General features: G+C 34.2%; 1 protein-coding gene across 1 annotated transcript in view; it reads right to left on the bottom strand.

The window, feature by feature from the left end:
- ICU2 (DNA-directed DNA polymerase) overlaps positions 1-16,143 on the bottom strand; it is an 86,893-nt gene extending 70,750 nt beyond the window's left edge. The window contains exons 1-4 of the mRNA XM_089791433.1: positions 15,433-16,143; positions 14,268-14,899; positions 13,654-13,824; positions 13,445-13,528 (exon numbers count right to left, since the gene is read on the bottom strand). Coding sequence (XP_089647559.1) covers positions 13,445-13,528; positions 13,654-13,824; positions 14,268-14,899; positions 15,433-16,036 — 1,491 coding nt within the window. The 5' untranslated portion in view covers positions 16,037-16,143. The remainder of the gene's footprint in view (positions 1-13,444; positions 13,529-13,653; positions 13,825-14,267; positions 14,900-15,432) is intronic.
- Positions 16,144-16,460: the final 317 nt, after the last annotated feature.

The following is a 16,460-nucleotide window of genomic DNA, read 5'->3' as shown; positions in this document are numbered from 1 at the left end:
TATTCACTTGTGAGGAGATTTCTTGCAACATCTAGGTTGTCTAATTCAAAATGAAGACCTACATCAACGATTCATCTTTTTGGATGCAAATCAGATTTATTCCACACGGGTCAGCTCTATAATTTTTGCAACGGATTAACATTGCATGTTATCCCATCCCGTGTTTTTTGACAATGGTGCAAATTTATTTGTTGCGGCCATGACACCTAACAAGGATAGTTCCTTTATTGCAGAATGACATATGGGGCCTTGTTCCATGGTGTTAACACATCTCCATGCCTCTTTATTACATGTAATGATCTAATCTTTTGGATTGGATCTCTTATGGTTGGATGCCTTGATTTTGGTTCTTCCTGTCACTTCACTACAGCAGATTCTATTTCATGATCAAATTTAGTTATGATATTCATTTATTGTTGCTCTTTGTAACTTGACTCCATCTTGTGGGGTTTGAACTTCCACTTAGATCTAAGTTATGCCTGAACTCTATAAAGGCAAGTTGTAAATACTTTTTCTGGTTTTTTCTCTGTTTGTATTTTGCAACAACATTATGCTCTGCATTTTTGCCTTCCATTAATGAAATGTTTTTGTTCTTACCTCTTCTTGCCATTCATTAATCTGTGTATGTTTATTGCCTTGTTTTGAATGTTTCTTTTCCATTTTCTTAGATCTATGTGTTGTGTTAAGTCTGTCAACGATTGTTGTATAGTGAAATTCCTTTCCTTTCAGCACTTCAATCAATTCCAAACCTGCATGTGGTTTCTTAGAAAGTGGAATAGAGTTAAGATTAGTGTAGTTGAGTGTTTCATTGATGTGTAGTGCATCTATAGGCAGAGTTGTAACCACTATTTCTATCTCGGTGCATCACCTCCCTTTCCATTTCTGCATTTTCTTTCTGTTCTCCTTCTCCCTTTTCCTTCCCAATGGTAGTGTAAGTGCATCCTGATAGTAAGGAAGTCGCCCCTCTCCAAAGATTCAACCTCAGAGCGCAAGTCCCACACTTGGAAGTTGTTTCTATGTTACACAAGGTCTCTTGAGGGTCATACCTCAAGCAAGGGTGCAAATTTTTGTGTCAACAGTAACATAATAATCTCAAAGTTCAAATTGAAGATTTAAACTTTGATATTTTGGTGTCAAGGTTTGAGTTTGGTTATTATGCTGAGCTAGTTCTTTTGGCAGAAACTATAACCAAAAAAAAATGTTAATATGTGAATAAAACAAAAAAGAATAAGGCATAATAGAATAAGACAAAAAAATAAGAAGGAAACACTCGAGAGAAGAAAAGATTTGGGAATTAGTTTTAACAGGACATATTCTTTTAGAAGGATATATGTCTTCTAAAAGACGCAACCTTTCATGTCAAGATACAGCTATAAAACAAATCAGATTGTGTAAATTTTTTTGAGCATATTCAAAAAAATGACATAGCAAGGAAATAAAGATATATTATTCAATATAATCAGATTTATTAATGAAGAAATGCAATTAGCATGAGGAATGAAGACTAATGTTTTTAAAGGCGAAAAGAGATGTTTCTAATTGAAATTCCCTAGCTTGGGAAGCTAAGAGAGCATCGTGTGAGAGGTAGAACGTGTAGATTGAACAAAAAGTGATATCATCTATACACCAGCAGATCCAAACATATGAAGTGCAGATCTTTGTGATGCAAATTATGAAAAGAGGAAAAAGGAAGTGATGAGTTAAAGCGGATTTGTTAGTAAATGACATGACCATTCAAATAGTTGATCTATTTCAAAGAGATGAATCTTAAAATGGAGACATGAAGATATGATTGGGAGTAAGGATTTGTGAAAGGTGGTGTGTGTAAAACATACAAGTATATCAACAAATGAACATGGAATAGTAAGAAGAGTATGTACAGAATGAAGCACAGTAGAGAAAATATATGAAAGATTTGAGAAGCAGATTTGTAAAGGAGGTGTCATGCAAGACTAAAGAAGACATCAGAGAATATTCACAAAGCATGTTGAAGCAAACACAAATCAAAAATATAAACAGATTTGAAGGAAATATGAAAGCAAAGTTATAGCAAACTTGTGAAGAGAGTTTTAAGTAGATTGATAATCAAATTTATAGCAGATTTGTGGATAAAATTTAATGAAGTTTTGAGAAAAAGAATAGAATACAAGGTTAAGGAATCATAATGTCATCATCCATCGAAGAAGAACCATAGATGGTCGTACTTTGCTTTGGAAGTTGACTTCCTAAAAGAGATATTTTCTCTAGTAGTTTGGTGCCCACGCATTCACTTGTGGGAGTTGGTGCTTCCAGTGAGTTAGTGTTGACAAATTGAATGAGATGTTGGGGACTCTAGTGGGTTGGTGCTCACAAATTGAATGAAGGATTGCCACCTCTAATAGGTTGGAGGCTACAAAATTTACAAAAAGAAAAAATCATACAAAAGTATTAATATGTTGCAATTTTCTCCCATAAGGGTTTCCACATAAATTTTCATGCATTATTCAATTCTTGTGCACGATTATTGGCGTTGAGTAAATGATGTTATTGTGATTAATAACTTTTAAATCAGTAAAGTTGCCTTGTACTAATTCACCCCCTCTCAGTATAATCATGTGCTCATCAAGGAGAGATTGGATAAGATATTGGGCGCTCTAGAGGGTTGGTGCTCACAAATCGAATGAAGGATTGCCACCTCTAGTAGGCTGGAGGCTACAAAATGTACAAAAAGCAAAAAATTTACAAAAATATTAATATGATGCAATTTTCTCCCATAAGGGTTTCCACATAAATTTCCGTGCATTATTCAGTTCTTGTGCATGATTATTGGTGTTGCGTAAATGATGTTATTGTGATTAATAACTTTTAAATCAGTAAAGTTGCCTTCTACTAATTCACCCCCTCTCAGTATAATCATGTGCCCATCAAGGAGATTACTTGTAGTCATAAGTTAGCAAACAAGATAAGATTAGATGCTCGTGTTAAATAGTTAACCCACCATAACTAAAAGTGATCAAGATACCATTATATGCCTTAACAATTAAATTACCATAACCTAGAGGCTAATGCAATACAAAAAACATCTGAAAGGAGAATCAAGTTAGAGATTGTGGTATAAAAGACTACATTCAAATAATATATTGGTTGAAAATATAAGCACTTCTGCTCTATACATTGATGTTGACAAATTTTGGGAATACATGTCATGTCCCCATTTTGGAGGTAATTTGATTTAATTAATTTAATTAATTAAGTTGTCCAAAATAATGAATATTTTATGAGAATGACTAATTAATTATTTTAATTAAATAAATAAGTGGTATTAAGTTAATCATTTATAAAGTTATAAAATAAATAAATATTAAAAGATAACTTTATATTTAATTAATTTAATAAAATGACTTGAATTATAAAATATTTTATAAAGTCACTTAATAGATAAAATAAAATAATATTCTAGAAATTTTTGGAGAAAGTGGAGAAAAAGAATATATAGGCATGGAGGGCTCATTGTCTATCATCCAAGTTTATTTTCTCTATTGTGTCTACTTGAGCATTTGTGGAGCTTGAAAGCCTGCAAGTATTCAACTTAATCATTGGGAACGATACCTCCCAAGTGATTACATTACTGAGGGGGTAAAAGATCCTCTGAAAGGTTGCCCTTTGGAAGTGGCACTCAGCCATTTCAAGTTGAGCTTAATTTGTATACCCAGACTTACCTGAAGATTTGAATTGTTGGTTGCAAGAGAAAATAAAAAACAGATCCGAAAAAGCAATTTGAAAAAGCAGATCCAAAAAAGTAATCCGAAAAAATAGATCCAAAAAAGCAGATTCAAAAAAGCAAAGCAAAAAAGCAAATACAAAAAAGCAAAGCAAAAAAGCAACATTGGTAAAAATTATTATAGCCATCTAGAATCAGGTTCCTTTGGATATTTCATGCATTAATCTTATCATTTAGATGCATATTAGAAAGTAAGGCTGTAGGTGAAGGTTTGTAACAAATTTAAGCATTATTTTTGCAGATGTAAGCCAAGAGTCTTGGCCATTTCATCCTAGCATTGTAGTAGACATTATATGTGCAATAAAGGAGACATAAGTTGCTGGTCTGATATAGTTGTAATTGAATATGTATTTATCATTCATGATCAGCTTATTAGTTTGCATGCCAATTGTTTGACAAAATGTCAATTGGCTGTAAGTTCTCTTTTTGGCATAAATAATGTTATAATTTTGCATACCAAGTGTTTGTATTAATGCCACTTGGCTATAAGTGCATTAACACCATCATAGGTTGCATCCAACGTGTTTGTCATAATTACATTTTGCTGTAGCAGCATAATGCAAGTAGTTTTAGTTACATATATGCATTGAATATTGTCAAAAATAAGTTGCACATTCATGTTAGGTCATTGTTTAGTCAATTTTGAGTCTTCCTGCAAAAGATTCTCATTGATGCAAATTGAAAAGAGTCATTAAAGCAAACTGAAATACTATATCAGTCATATGACCCTTGTATGTGAAGTGTTTGACAAAATTTCTCAGTTCAGCATTAGAGGTCATTACAATACACCTTCCAACAAGGTTTTCATACATTATTGCTCATCAAGATTCATAGTTTTGATTTTATCATGAAAGTCCAAGATGTTGATTCCTTGGAGAAGGAAAACATATATAGCTGAAATTGATGTTCCCCAAAGTAGAGCCAATTTAGTTCTAATTCATGAAGCTAAATTACCAACTAGTGAATTCTCTCTGACATAAGAAACATTTGGGTTACAATTAACTGCATCAACAATCTAGTGGAACTATAATTTTGCAGGATCTAACCAATGTTTTACGATTTATCTAGAACATTTATAATTAACACTTGCAAATATAGTTAGATCAAGATAGAATAGATTTTGTGTATGTTTTTTTGACCTTTTCATTTAAACCTGAAGTGTTAATCTTATAACATCTCTCTCACTGCTGGTCATTTTTGGTAATGACTTAAATACTAATAGATTTGTAGACCTCTAAATGAGAACAAATTTAATTGTTTCATATAGGATCATTTTGTCCTTAACTTCATAAAATCTACACATGTACAACAACACACACACACACACACACACACACACATGTATATATCCACAGAAAGCCTACCTTTCATGCCACACAGCTGCAATAAACCACCGTACAACTCAACGGGTTACAGCCATCAAAAATTATTTTCATTTTCAGCTGACTAAACTACTACACGTATGTTCTACTACACGTATGTTAGCATATAGCACCACAAGCTCATTCTATTTCATGTTTCTTTGATTGTTTGCAAATGTAAAATAATGTTCTCATCACATGATCACTTCATTATATGTATTTTGTGGCTTCCGCCCAGAATGAAAAGTGTTTGTTTTGATCATGAAGTATAGCTTTTGCTGCTTCAACGATAATTCTATTTTTTCTTTCTACTAGCCCAATCTGTTGAGGATTATAAGGTATTGTATACTCCCTCTTAATCCCAATAGATGTACAAAAGGCTTTGAAATTTTCAAAGGTACATTCTCCCCCATTGTCAAATCTTAGAGTTTTAATATTCTTTGACACTTGATTTTCCACCAATTCTTTGAATTCTTTGAATTTTGATAACACCTCATTTGATTCTTTAACTTATAAAAAGAAGATCCAAGTCTTCCTAGAGTAACCATCGATGAAGGTTATGTAATAGGAGTAACCTCCCAAAGAGAGAGTTGGCATGGGCCCACATAGATTAGAGTGAATTAGTTCCAGAATTGATTTAGACTTGTGTTCACTAGGAGGGAAAGGTTTTTATAGTTCTTTCCTAGAGCACAATCTTTACATATACTTATATGTTTAGAATTTAGGTTTGGAATTCTAGAGGTGATTTTTTCTATCTTTGGTAGTGAACTAAAACCAATATGCCCAAGTCTTCTGTGTCAAATTTCATTAGAGTTTGTTATTTCATGATTAAGAGCTTGGCTTTGAATGTTGCATAGTTTATATAAGGTCCCATCTCTAGTCCCTATGGTGATAGCATTTTTTAGACTTGAGTTTTTAGGCCAGTGCAAAACTTTGTCTTCATTGAATGTAACTTGAAATCCTTCATCCATTAATCCAAAGATTGAAATTAGATTTCTTTTTATTCCACGTACAAATAAAACATCATTCAACTTTAATGTAACTCCAGTCCTTAATTGAATAGAGCAAGTCCCAATACCTTTGACTGCATGAGTGGAGTTGTCTCCAATAGCAACTCCTTCAAATCTGTAATTTTCATGTGTTTCAAATTTGTCCCTGAATCCTATTATATGTCGAGAAGCACCATTATCTATTTATCCACACACTTTCATTAGAGTTTATCTCACTTGATAAAGCAAAGTAGAATACTAGATTTTCATCCTTCTTACTTTCGGCTAAGGAGGCTAAGATTCTTGCCCTTTCAAGACATTTACTAAAGATATGTCTGAATTTCTCACACTTATAGCATTTAACTTTGGAGAGATCAATTTTGTTGAACTTATTATTCTTTTTCTTATAGTTATGTTTCTTTCCTTTAAATTTCCTCTGTTTACCTTGATGATTTGGAGCTGAGAACAGAGCTTGATTTTCTCCCTCTTGATTTGATACAATACCTTTTGATATTAATCTTGACTCTTATGATGTACAATCAGTTTTTAGTTGATCAAATGAAGGAATTGAAGGTCTACAGACAACTTGAATGAATGCTTCCAATGATAGTGGTAATCCTCTAAGTGCTAATATAGAGAGTTCTTGATCTTCTACTTTGTTTCCAATAGAATTTAGGTGATTTTTAATTTCAGAGATCCTTCCAAAATAAGATGAGATTGTTTCTCCCTTATTCATTTTAGTATTCATCAGTTGATTCTTCAAAGTAATCAATTTGCTTGAGTTGTTGATTTCAAATGCATATACTTCAAAGGCTTTCTTTAGATTGAAATGGAAGGAAGTATGTGATCTTTTACGAAGTCTACTATGATTTTCTTGGCTTTATTGTTTCGCCTTTTCCAAGTGATTTTTTTTGTTTCATCTTCAAGAATCGAATTATCAAATTCAATGAAGGATTCTAGTTCTAGTTCTTCAAGGATCGTGGTAATTCAAATTTTCCATGAAAATAAGTTTACAGCACCTTCAAGTCTATCTTCTACTCTTACGTTATTTGACATGTTTGCAACACTTTTGATAGTCTCTCTACCAAGTAGGCTCTGATACCATGTAAGTTTTAATAGATCTTAGTTGGTGTAGACTTATCAAAGTGTTTCAATCTATATTCTATGTTATAGCAAACTGGTGTCTTCCTTATACAATGTCAGACTCTCCTTATTCTTATTGTGATAATATCCTATTCTTATCTGAGATTGGTATGCCACTTTATTGATATGTTTTTCAAATAGCAGATAGGAGTTAATATATATTTGAAGCACAACCAAGCAAGGGCATGACCCTACGTGGTCATGTCTCAATATGCATATAGACTAGCACCGATTCATTAAGATTAGTTAGCCTAAAATGAAAACAATATATGCTATGATATGGGACACCTGATAACAATGCAATAACATAATATTAGTCACATGATGTCACCCGATAATCAAAGCGGTGTGACAAAGATATAACCTATTCAATGACAACAGTTTTATTGCCTATCATTATCATAAGATGAGGTTAATCGATAGTAGGCATTTTTTTGAAGTAATCGATATATCTGGATGTTAAGAATATTATGATAATGCATTTACAATGGGAATACTGTGATATTAAATTGGAAATAATTATATTATAATCATTTGTGTCTGTATAATTACCAACTACTGAGCATATGTTTCAATACTCTAAATGCTAACATTCTTAACAGCAGAAAGAAAAATAGAACTATTGTTGAAGCAACAAAAGCTATGCTTCATGATCAAAACCTACACCTTTCATTATGGGTGGAAGCCACAAATATTGTTGTATACATACAAAACAAATGTCCACACTCCATTCTAAAAAAATATAACACCTGAAGAAGTCTTTACAAGAAATAAACCTGACTTAAGTCATCTCAGGATCTTTGGTTGTCCTATGTATATAAATAACCTAAAGAAAGAAGAACTAAGTTAGAACCATCCAAAAATAAAGGAATAATTGTTGGGTATAGTGAAAACTCTAAAGGATACAGAGTCTATGTTCGTGGACAAAGATCAGTAGAAGTAAGCAGAGATGTCATATTCGAGGAAAACACTACCTTAAAACTATCTATAAGCACAGATGATGAGCCCTCAACAGACTTAGATGAAAGTCCGCTATCTGAATTTAGAGGGAGAATATATCAAAAGAAACTAGATCAGTACAAGAGGCAGAAACTAGATCAGTACAAGAGGCAGAAAATAGAAACATCTCAAATATCAAAAAGAGACCTTTGTGGGCAAGAAAAATGCTTGAAAAAAATGATATTGACGCAAATGAAATTACTAAGGAAGTCACAAAAACTAGAAATAAATCATGTTATATTGCACTAATAACTAAGCTCACTAAATCTGAACCTACATCCGTTGAAGATCTACCTTGTCAAGCGTAGAAAGATGCTATGGTTGAATAATATCAATCAATACTACAAAATGATGTCTCGAATATTATACCTAGACCTAAAGTCAAATCTGTTCTCTTCTAAATGGTTCTATAATCTGTTGCTCGAGGTTTTTCACATAAGGCAAGTATTGATCATGAAGAAACTTTTGCCCTGGTTGCTCGTTCACTTCAATCAGGGCAATTCTTGCATTAACAGCAGCAAAAGGATGTGAAAACTACATTCTTAAGTGGAGTCATAAATGAAGAAGTTTATATTGAACAGCCTGAAGGTTTTGTGATAAAAAATGAAAACCCTTATGCACGTAAACTAAAGAAAGCGTTATATGGCCTTAAACAAGCACCTCGAGCTTGGTATGAAAGAATTGACAGCTATTTCATCAAATTAGGATACTCTAAAAATGAAGTTGATCCTAATATCTATTTTAAAATTTCTAATGGAGATGATCATATTGGTTCTTTATGTTGATGATCTCTTGATAACAGGTGAAGATCATCTTACTGCTAAATGCAAACAAGATCTTGCTGCTGAATTTGACATGAAAGACCTAGGTTTACTACATTATTTTTTTGTCTAGAAGTATGTCAAAAGGAAGATTACATATTCTTAAATCAAGGAAAATATACTTAGGATATTTTGAATAGATCTGGGATGATGGACAGCAAGCCAATTGCAATTCCAAAGGAAACTAATCTACATAAGTTAAAAGAGGAAGCAACAAATTCAAAATCTATTGATCCTAGCCTCTACAGACAAATTATTGGATCTCTCATGTTTTTGGTAAACACTAGGCTTGATATTTGTTATTCCACAAATGTACTAGGTCACTTTATGTGTGAACCTAAAAAAATACACCTGATGGCTACTAAACATGTTTTGAGATATCTACATGACACTATTGGTCTTGGACTAAAGTACAAAAATGTTGAAATCAAACTTGAAGGCTATACTGATTCTGATTGGGCTAGTTGTTCCATAAATCGTAAGAGTACCACTGGATGTTGCTTCAATTTCGAATCAACAATGATATCATGGTTCAGTAGAAAACAACCTACAGTTGCTTTGAGTTCTACTGAAGCAAAATATATGGCAGCCTCCATGGGAGCACATGAAACAGTTTGGTTAAGGAAACTATTATTTGGATTATTTGGAAAGAAGTTAGATTCCACTATGATCCATTGTGACAATCAAAGTTGCACCAAACTTTCAGCAAATCTAGTGTTTCGCAATCGGTCAAAGCACATTGAGACTCCTTACCACTATATTAAAGACATGGTTGAGAGGAATGTGATCAAGCTGATCTATGTTAACACAAATGATCAAAATGCTGATATTTTCACTAAACCTCTTGCAAGAGTGAAAATAGTGTATTTTAGATCTAAACTTGGTATGACAAATATGTACGTACATTTTTTTGTAAATTTATTCATGAATATTATATTAAATTATATTGTTTGCAAACTTGTTAAATGGAAGGTGATGATCTTTCATATTTGTTTAAAGGTCTCTATTGTAAGGTGACAATCTTATCAATAGATGACCAACCTTTTAATACCAAAAGTATTGAAGGTTATTGGCGTCATTGTTATTAGGCCGAATTTTGCCAGACACATTGATATCCATCATGATTATAGGCCGAATCTTGTTGGACATCATGAAAATTATTGGTGTCTTTGTTATTAGGCTAGATTCTGCCGGACACATTGATATCTATCATGATTATAGGCCAGATCCTACCGGACATCATGAAAATTGTTGGTGTCTTTGTTATTAGGCCAGATTCTACCGAACACATTGATATCCATCATGATTATAGGCCAAATCTTGCCGAACATCATGAAAATTATTGGTACCTTTGTTATTAGGTCGGATTCTGCCGAACACATTGATATCCATGATGGTTATTAGGCCGGATTTTGCCGGACACCATTAAAATCAGCTATTATGGTTCTTTAGACCAGATTTTGCCAAGTACCATATTTTATCATATATAATTGAGTCATGCTTAAGTGTCTGAAGAAGTTTCAATCCCTCATTGCTAAAGAGGGAATGTTAAGACTGTTAGCATTTAAAGTATTGAAACATATGCTCAATAGTTGGTAATTATATATATATATATAATTACTGTCAATTTAATATCACAGTATTCCCATTGTAAATGTATTATCATAATATTCTTAACATCCAGATATATCGATTACTACAGAAAACTGCCTACTATCGATTAACCTCATATTATGATAACGATAGGCAGTAAAACTGTTGTCATTGAATAGGTTATATCTCTGTCACACTGCTTGGATTATAGATGACATCCTGTGACTAATATTATGTTATTGCATTGTTATCGGGTCTCCCATATCATAGCATATATTGTTTTCATTTTAGGCTAACTAATCTTTATGAACCGGTGCTAGTCTATATGCATATTGAAGCATGACCACGTAGGGTCATGCCCCTACTTGGTTGTGCTTCAAATATGTGTATATATTAACTCCTATCTGCTATCTGAAAAACATATCAATAAAGTGGCATACTGATCTCAGATAAGAATAGGATATTATCACAATAAGAATAAGGAGAGTCTGACATTGTATAAGGAAGACACCAGTCTGCTATAACATAGAATACAGACTGAAACACTTTGATAAGTCTACACCAACTAAGATCTATTAAAACTTACAGTTCTCACCCCAAATGCTTATCAATATTCCAATCTCAGTCTGGGGCATATCAGAAATCACCATTTCAGCCAGGCAGCAACTGTCTGAGGTTTGCAACTAGATTTGATTACAGTTCTAAGTTCATTCATTAAAAGGAAGTGCATAGCATGAACCTCGTCATAATCCAATTTGTATTCTTCAGCATATTCATTGCAAAAGATTCCTTTCTTCTTGGGGCCGACTATACATAACACGCATCAAGTTTTGCACCACCCTGTGACCAAACACCAATCACTTAGTGATTGAAAAGGAATAAGAGCAGAATGAAGATGATCAAAAGGATAATAATAATGACAACAGTACTTAGTTGACCCTCTGATATTTACACTTGACTCTCTGATGTTTATGCTATGTTATATTGTGATAGACTCTGTGGTCCTTTACTCTATGTTGATCAGATAAACTGGTTATGTCTTGACATTGCATGCATGTAACATGCTTTGAGCTTTGATGATGTGACCACCTAGGTCACTGTTTGTACGCAGACTTGTTTTTGGTAATTGAATTTCAATTCAAAAAAATAAAAATAATATAATAGGTCAATTAATTAACTAAAGTTCTCTAATTATTAAAGTCAGTCTAATCTTCCAAATGTTTCTTGGAGTTCTTTATACAGAAGGGTTAATGTATTTGGCATGTTCAGGTATTTTATTGAAATTGAGATATGAAACATTTCCTTTGAGGAGTTAACTTCTGAGGATGAAAATCCTTGGAGTTGAAGGTGCGGATGAAAACCCATCCCTTCTTGTGGAGGGTTTGCAAGGCAGCTAGCATTGTTGAGCAAATTTGTGAAGTCTCCTATGAAGACGAATTTGGTGATCGATTCAAAAACAATTGTAGAGATTTTACCAAGTTTGAGAAAAAGTTCAAGAGGTATTTTGTTGCAGGTCTGAAACTAGGGTTCTATTTCCAAAAATTAGGAAGAATTGTGCCAAACCTGATTTTGGAAGAGGCAGAAATTTATTGCATGTTTTTGGCACTATATTGGAGCTGGCTTGAAGATGAATTTTGCAGGGTTCCCATCAGCACTTGTGTGGCTAGGGTTTGGAATCAAATTAAAAGATTTGAGTTAAATCTGAATCTGGGTTTGTCGATTTTTGACAAACTTTATGCAAGTTGCCTAGCATTATATTGTTCATCATTTCTGACCATCTCAGCATCATTTTGTGAAGGAAAGAGAAAGATAAAGGTGGCTGATCAGATTTATGATTTGTTGGGTCTGTGTGAAAATTCTATATTTACTCTGCGATATCCCAGCCATGTTATTTGTGGAGAACTGTCATTCAGAGCTATGGTATTTGTGGAGGACTGTCATTTCAAGGACTGTCATTTTTTTGAAGGATCATTGCACTTTCGGAAGTCATATCTTGACAGGCATTGGCCTAGGGATTTATGTCATTATCTAAGGCAGGATCGTTTAGAGGCCATTTGATGTTCATCTTGCATTTGGCGTTGCTCTGATTAGAGCACCCGCCAAAGAGAAGCAATTTGGCATTTTTGCGGACAATTTCGTCATTGTCTATGGTTTCTGTAACCCTAATTCGTAACAGCCTTTGAAGATCTGAGCGCCACATTTGGAGAATCATTTTTCGTGATTTGTGTTCACTTTGCATTAGGGTTGCATGTCCTAGAGTTGGCACCATTCCTTGGAGGACAGATTCATCAATTCTTGTTCAATTCGCCATGATTTTGGTATGTATAAACCCTAACTGATTTGGGAATGAAGCATTTTTGGGCATAGCTGTCATGTTTTTGCCCATGTTTGGATATACTTTCAGACTTTAATATTCGGATATATGACAACGGAGTTATCACCTGAATTTCAGTCCCATGGTGTGCATTGCCATTCACATATTGTCTATCTGATGATTCCAACCTGATATTGGCAAACCTTTGGCATAAAAAATTGATGTGTTATATTGGCTGTTATATGTGTTTGATCAGTCTGAAAAAAAGAAAATCAGAAAAATCAGAAATTAAGATAGAAATCAGAATTTTTGAGTATATCCTATTGGGAATATTACAGCAGAAAGGCAATAATAAGCACAATATAGACATAAACTAACATTTTTGCAATATTTTTCTAACACTTTCTATAGCATATCTTGGTGTTGAATTATTTGCGAAAGACATTTGAACTTGAGGCACAAACCTTAACAGGCACCATACTAAAATTGGTAACATTCAGATCCATTAGTTTCTGAGAGATCTCTTGCTTTATGCTTGACGCCATTTCCTGCAATGCACAAAAAAGCAAACATGATAATACTTTTTGCATTACACAAGAAAATTATTTGGTCACAGAAAATGCCAAGATCATTCCCAACTATCACCAGTAATAATATAAGAAACAGGAGGCACCTGTAGCTTTTTCCGCAAAAAAGATTCCTCAGCTGTGCCTTCTTTGGAAGCTTGCTCAAGCTCAGCAAGTATCTTATCTGGAAAGACTGAAGGAGAAGGTATAGCAAAAACACACCGCTGCATGTTTTGTACAGCCACACAACAGCTAACATATGTGTGTTTAACCTTTACCTACAGGAGGTCAGGTAGTATTTCCTTATAAGCTTAGAATCCTTACAAGTTACACAGAATGACAGTTATAAGATTTCAATTCCCATTTTTGTCTATGCAAAAAAGAAATACAGCTACTCTGTTTAATCGTTTTTATAGATTTTTAAAAAAACAGTTTTTTTAAATGAGTTAGCCTAAAATCAGCAAATAGAACGTCCAGAAATTAATGGCCGATAAACCATAACTCTGAACATCTTGATTGTTATCAACCATTGCCACGATAGAACCCAAAGAAGTGCTGTGCAGCAAAATAGAACAGTTAAATCCTTAAAGGCTTTCAAATAGAAGATTCCAAAACCTCTGCTCTGTTCTCTAGAAAGTAGGTAAAAAACTTGAATGAACATCGCTATTTTAACAAACAAACTTGGTTTTTTATGCTTTTGAATATATCCATAATTTCATACCTTGCCAAACAGATACACTGTACCAGGATGAGCTCCATAAGCTTCCTCATACGCATCAATGAGATAAAATAATAAACTTCCATCAGATTCCAGTGGTAAGTCATTGCCATCTTCAGAAACAACTTGCTCATTAGCAGTCTCTTTGATCACTTCACCTTTTTCATCAGTGTCTTGCCATATTGCTTGCCAGTCAGAGGTTGCTTTTGATGTTACACTTTCACGGCTAATTTTAGCATTGAGCATATTTGTCTCCAATGCCCCTTTAGACGTTGCCTTTAACTGGCAATCAGTTATAATGGTGTCAAGATTCTCGGGTAACAATGACTCGGTTGGTTTAGTATTATCCTCTTTATAGATTGCATTTTCATCACTTTTATTTGGAAACTCAACATAAGCATGGTGGTCCTCAAGAACTGAGTCAGAATTTTGGGATTCTACAGCAATACCAGAGCCAGAGTCGTGTTTGGTACCATTTTCCGGTGAATTATGCTTCCAACTGCTTTCCAAATTTATACTTGGCTGCACGGATGCCTCATTCACTTGAATTTCTGGTCTATTCCAAGAAAAACTGTGGGGAGAGTTTTGAATACTATTTGGTAAAGCATTTCCTATCACGGTAACGTTCTTTATACCTATAAACATTGGGAAGCATCGATAGAATCAGTTAGCTATAGCAATGTTTAAAGAAAAAGAAATTACATTGAAAGCCACAAATGACCGAGTCAGTTCAAAGTGATTTGAAAGTACAAATACTAACAAAGAAAGAAAAAACATTCTGCAAGTGACAACATTAAAAATGCATTTGTTCCGAATTCCAAATTATATTACAACATGTAATAACATAAGTTGAACCCAACACAAGTACCAATGACTAGCAAGCGCAACACTACAAGGCAGCGCTCTTATTTAGAGGAAGCGAGTATTCATGTAAATAAAAGTACATTTGGCATTTAATTCTATTTTTTGCTGTTTGTTTGTAACAAGTAATAAAACAGACGGGAAAAATTAGTCATTGTTTATATTTGCCAGATCCTTTCACAAGATCTCGAAAATGCATACAAACACGGGAAGGTAGAAAAACGATTCGCTCGCTACCACATCCACATCCAGAAGAAACAAATTAAAATTAAAAAGCCACCAAATTTGTATGCTTAAATGTCCGTACCCATCCGGCGCCTTCTCTTTTCTCGATCTGCTTCATCGGGAGTAATCTCAGCGAGAACATCTTCCAAAATACTGTCCGTCGAAAAGCCCTTCTGGCCTGACTTTTCTTCCTTATTTGTATGCTTCTTGAACATCGAAGACGATGTAAACATTGAGGAAACCCTCTGTTTCCCCATCAAAGCCGCCGCAGCAGACAACGCCGAAGCCTTCCTTGTTGCGTTGCCATCAATCTTCTTCTTGTTTTCCAATGGCAGCTTCTTCTTCTTCGAAGCCGACGCTTCTTTTTCTTCTTCGGATGAATAAGGAATGGTGCCGGTGTCCCAGTCTTCTTCTTCTCCAACATCACAGTACCCAAGTCCCTCGTCGTCAACTACAAAATCCTTGGCATCCGCGCGACGCTTTGCAACGAGCTGCGCGTAGTCGTCTTCGGCAACAGTATCATAGATTTTTCCCTCTAATTTGAGGTCGAAGCCATCAACTCTTCGTCCGCCTTGTTCACGGAGATTCTTAAGTTGCTGCAGGGCAGCGGATCGGGCGTTGCTTTCAGATCCCGCCGCCGCGGCTCCACCGTTTCTCCGCCTGCTGCCGCTTCCTTCCGTCGGCATTGTTTCTTCTTTTACTTAGCTATCTATCGAGATCGAGGGCTCCAGAAGTTTATTGCAGAGCAAAAACTAACCACGTATGAATATTCAGGGTTTTCGTTTTCTGGTTTTTTCTAATTTGGCGGGAAGATGCAAATAAAATGGCGCCAAAAAATATCGAAGATGTTGGCAACTTAGTGCATACGGAGGAAATTTATTAAAGGAAATTAGAGTTTTTGTTTCTTAGTAGTAATTGAAGTTTAAAGTAATCTTATGCTTCCTTTCAAAAAAACAATAGGTTGTTTCATTAACATTTAATCACGTTACAAAATATTTTTTTTTTAAATAGAGAATAATGGGAGATTCTCATGATAGGTTTATTTTGGCTACTTTGTGAGGGTGGTAGTCCTATAGAAATAAATTTTCTATTTATTTTTAAACATCTTTT

Source organism: Cupressus sempervirens, chromosome 7 (genome assembly GCF_028749045.1).
Source record: "Cupressus sempervirens isolate cs-2001-9-10 chromosome 7, ASM2874904v1, whole genome shotgun sequence".
Classification (NCBI taxonomy): domain Eukaryota; kingdom Viridiplantae; phylum Streptophyta; class Pinopsida; order Cupressales; family Cupressaceae; genus Cupressus; species Cupressus sempervirens.
This window is presented reverse-complemented; position numbering and strand designations above follow the sequence as displayed.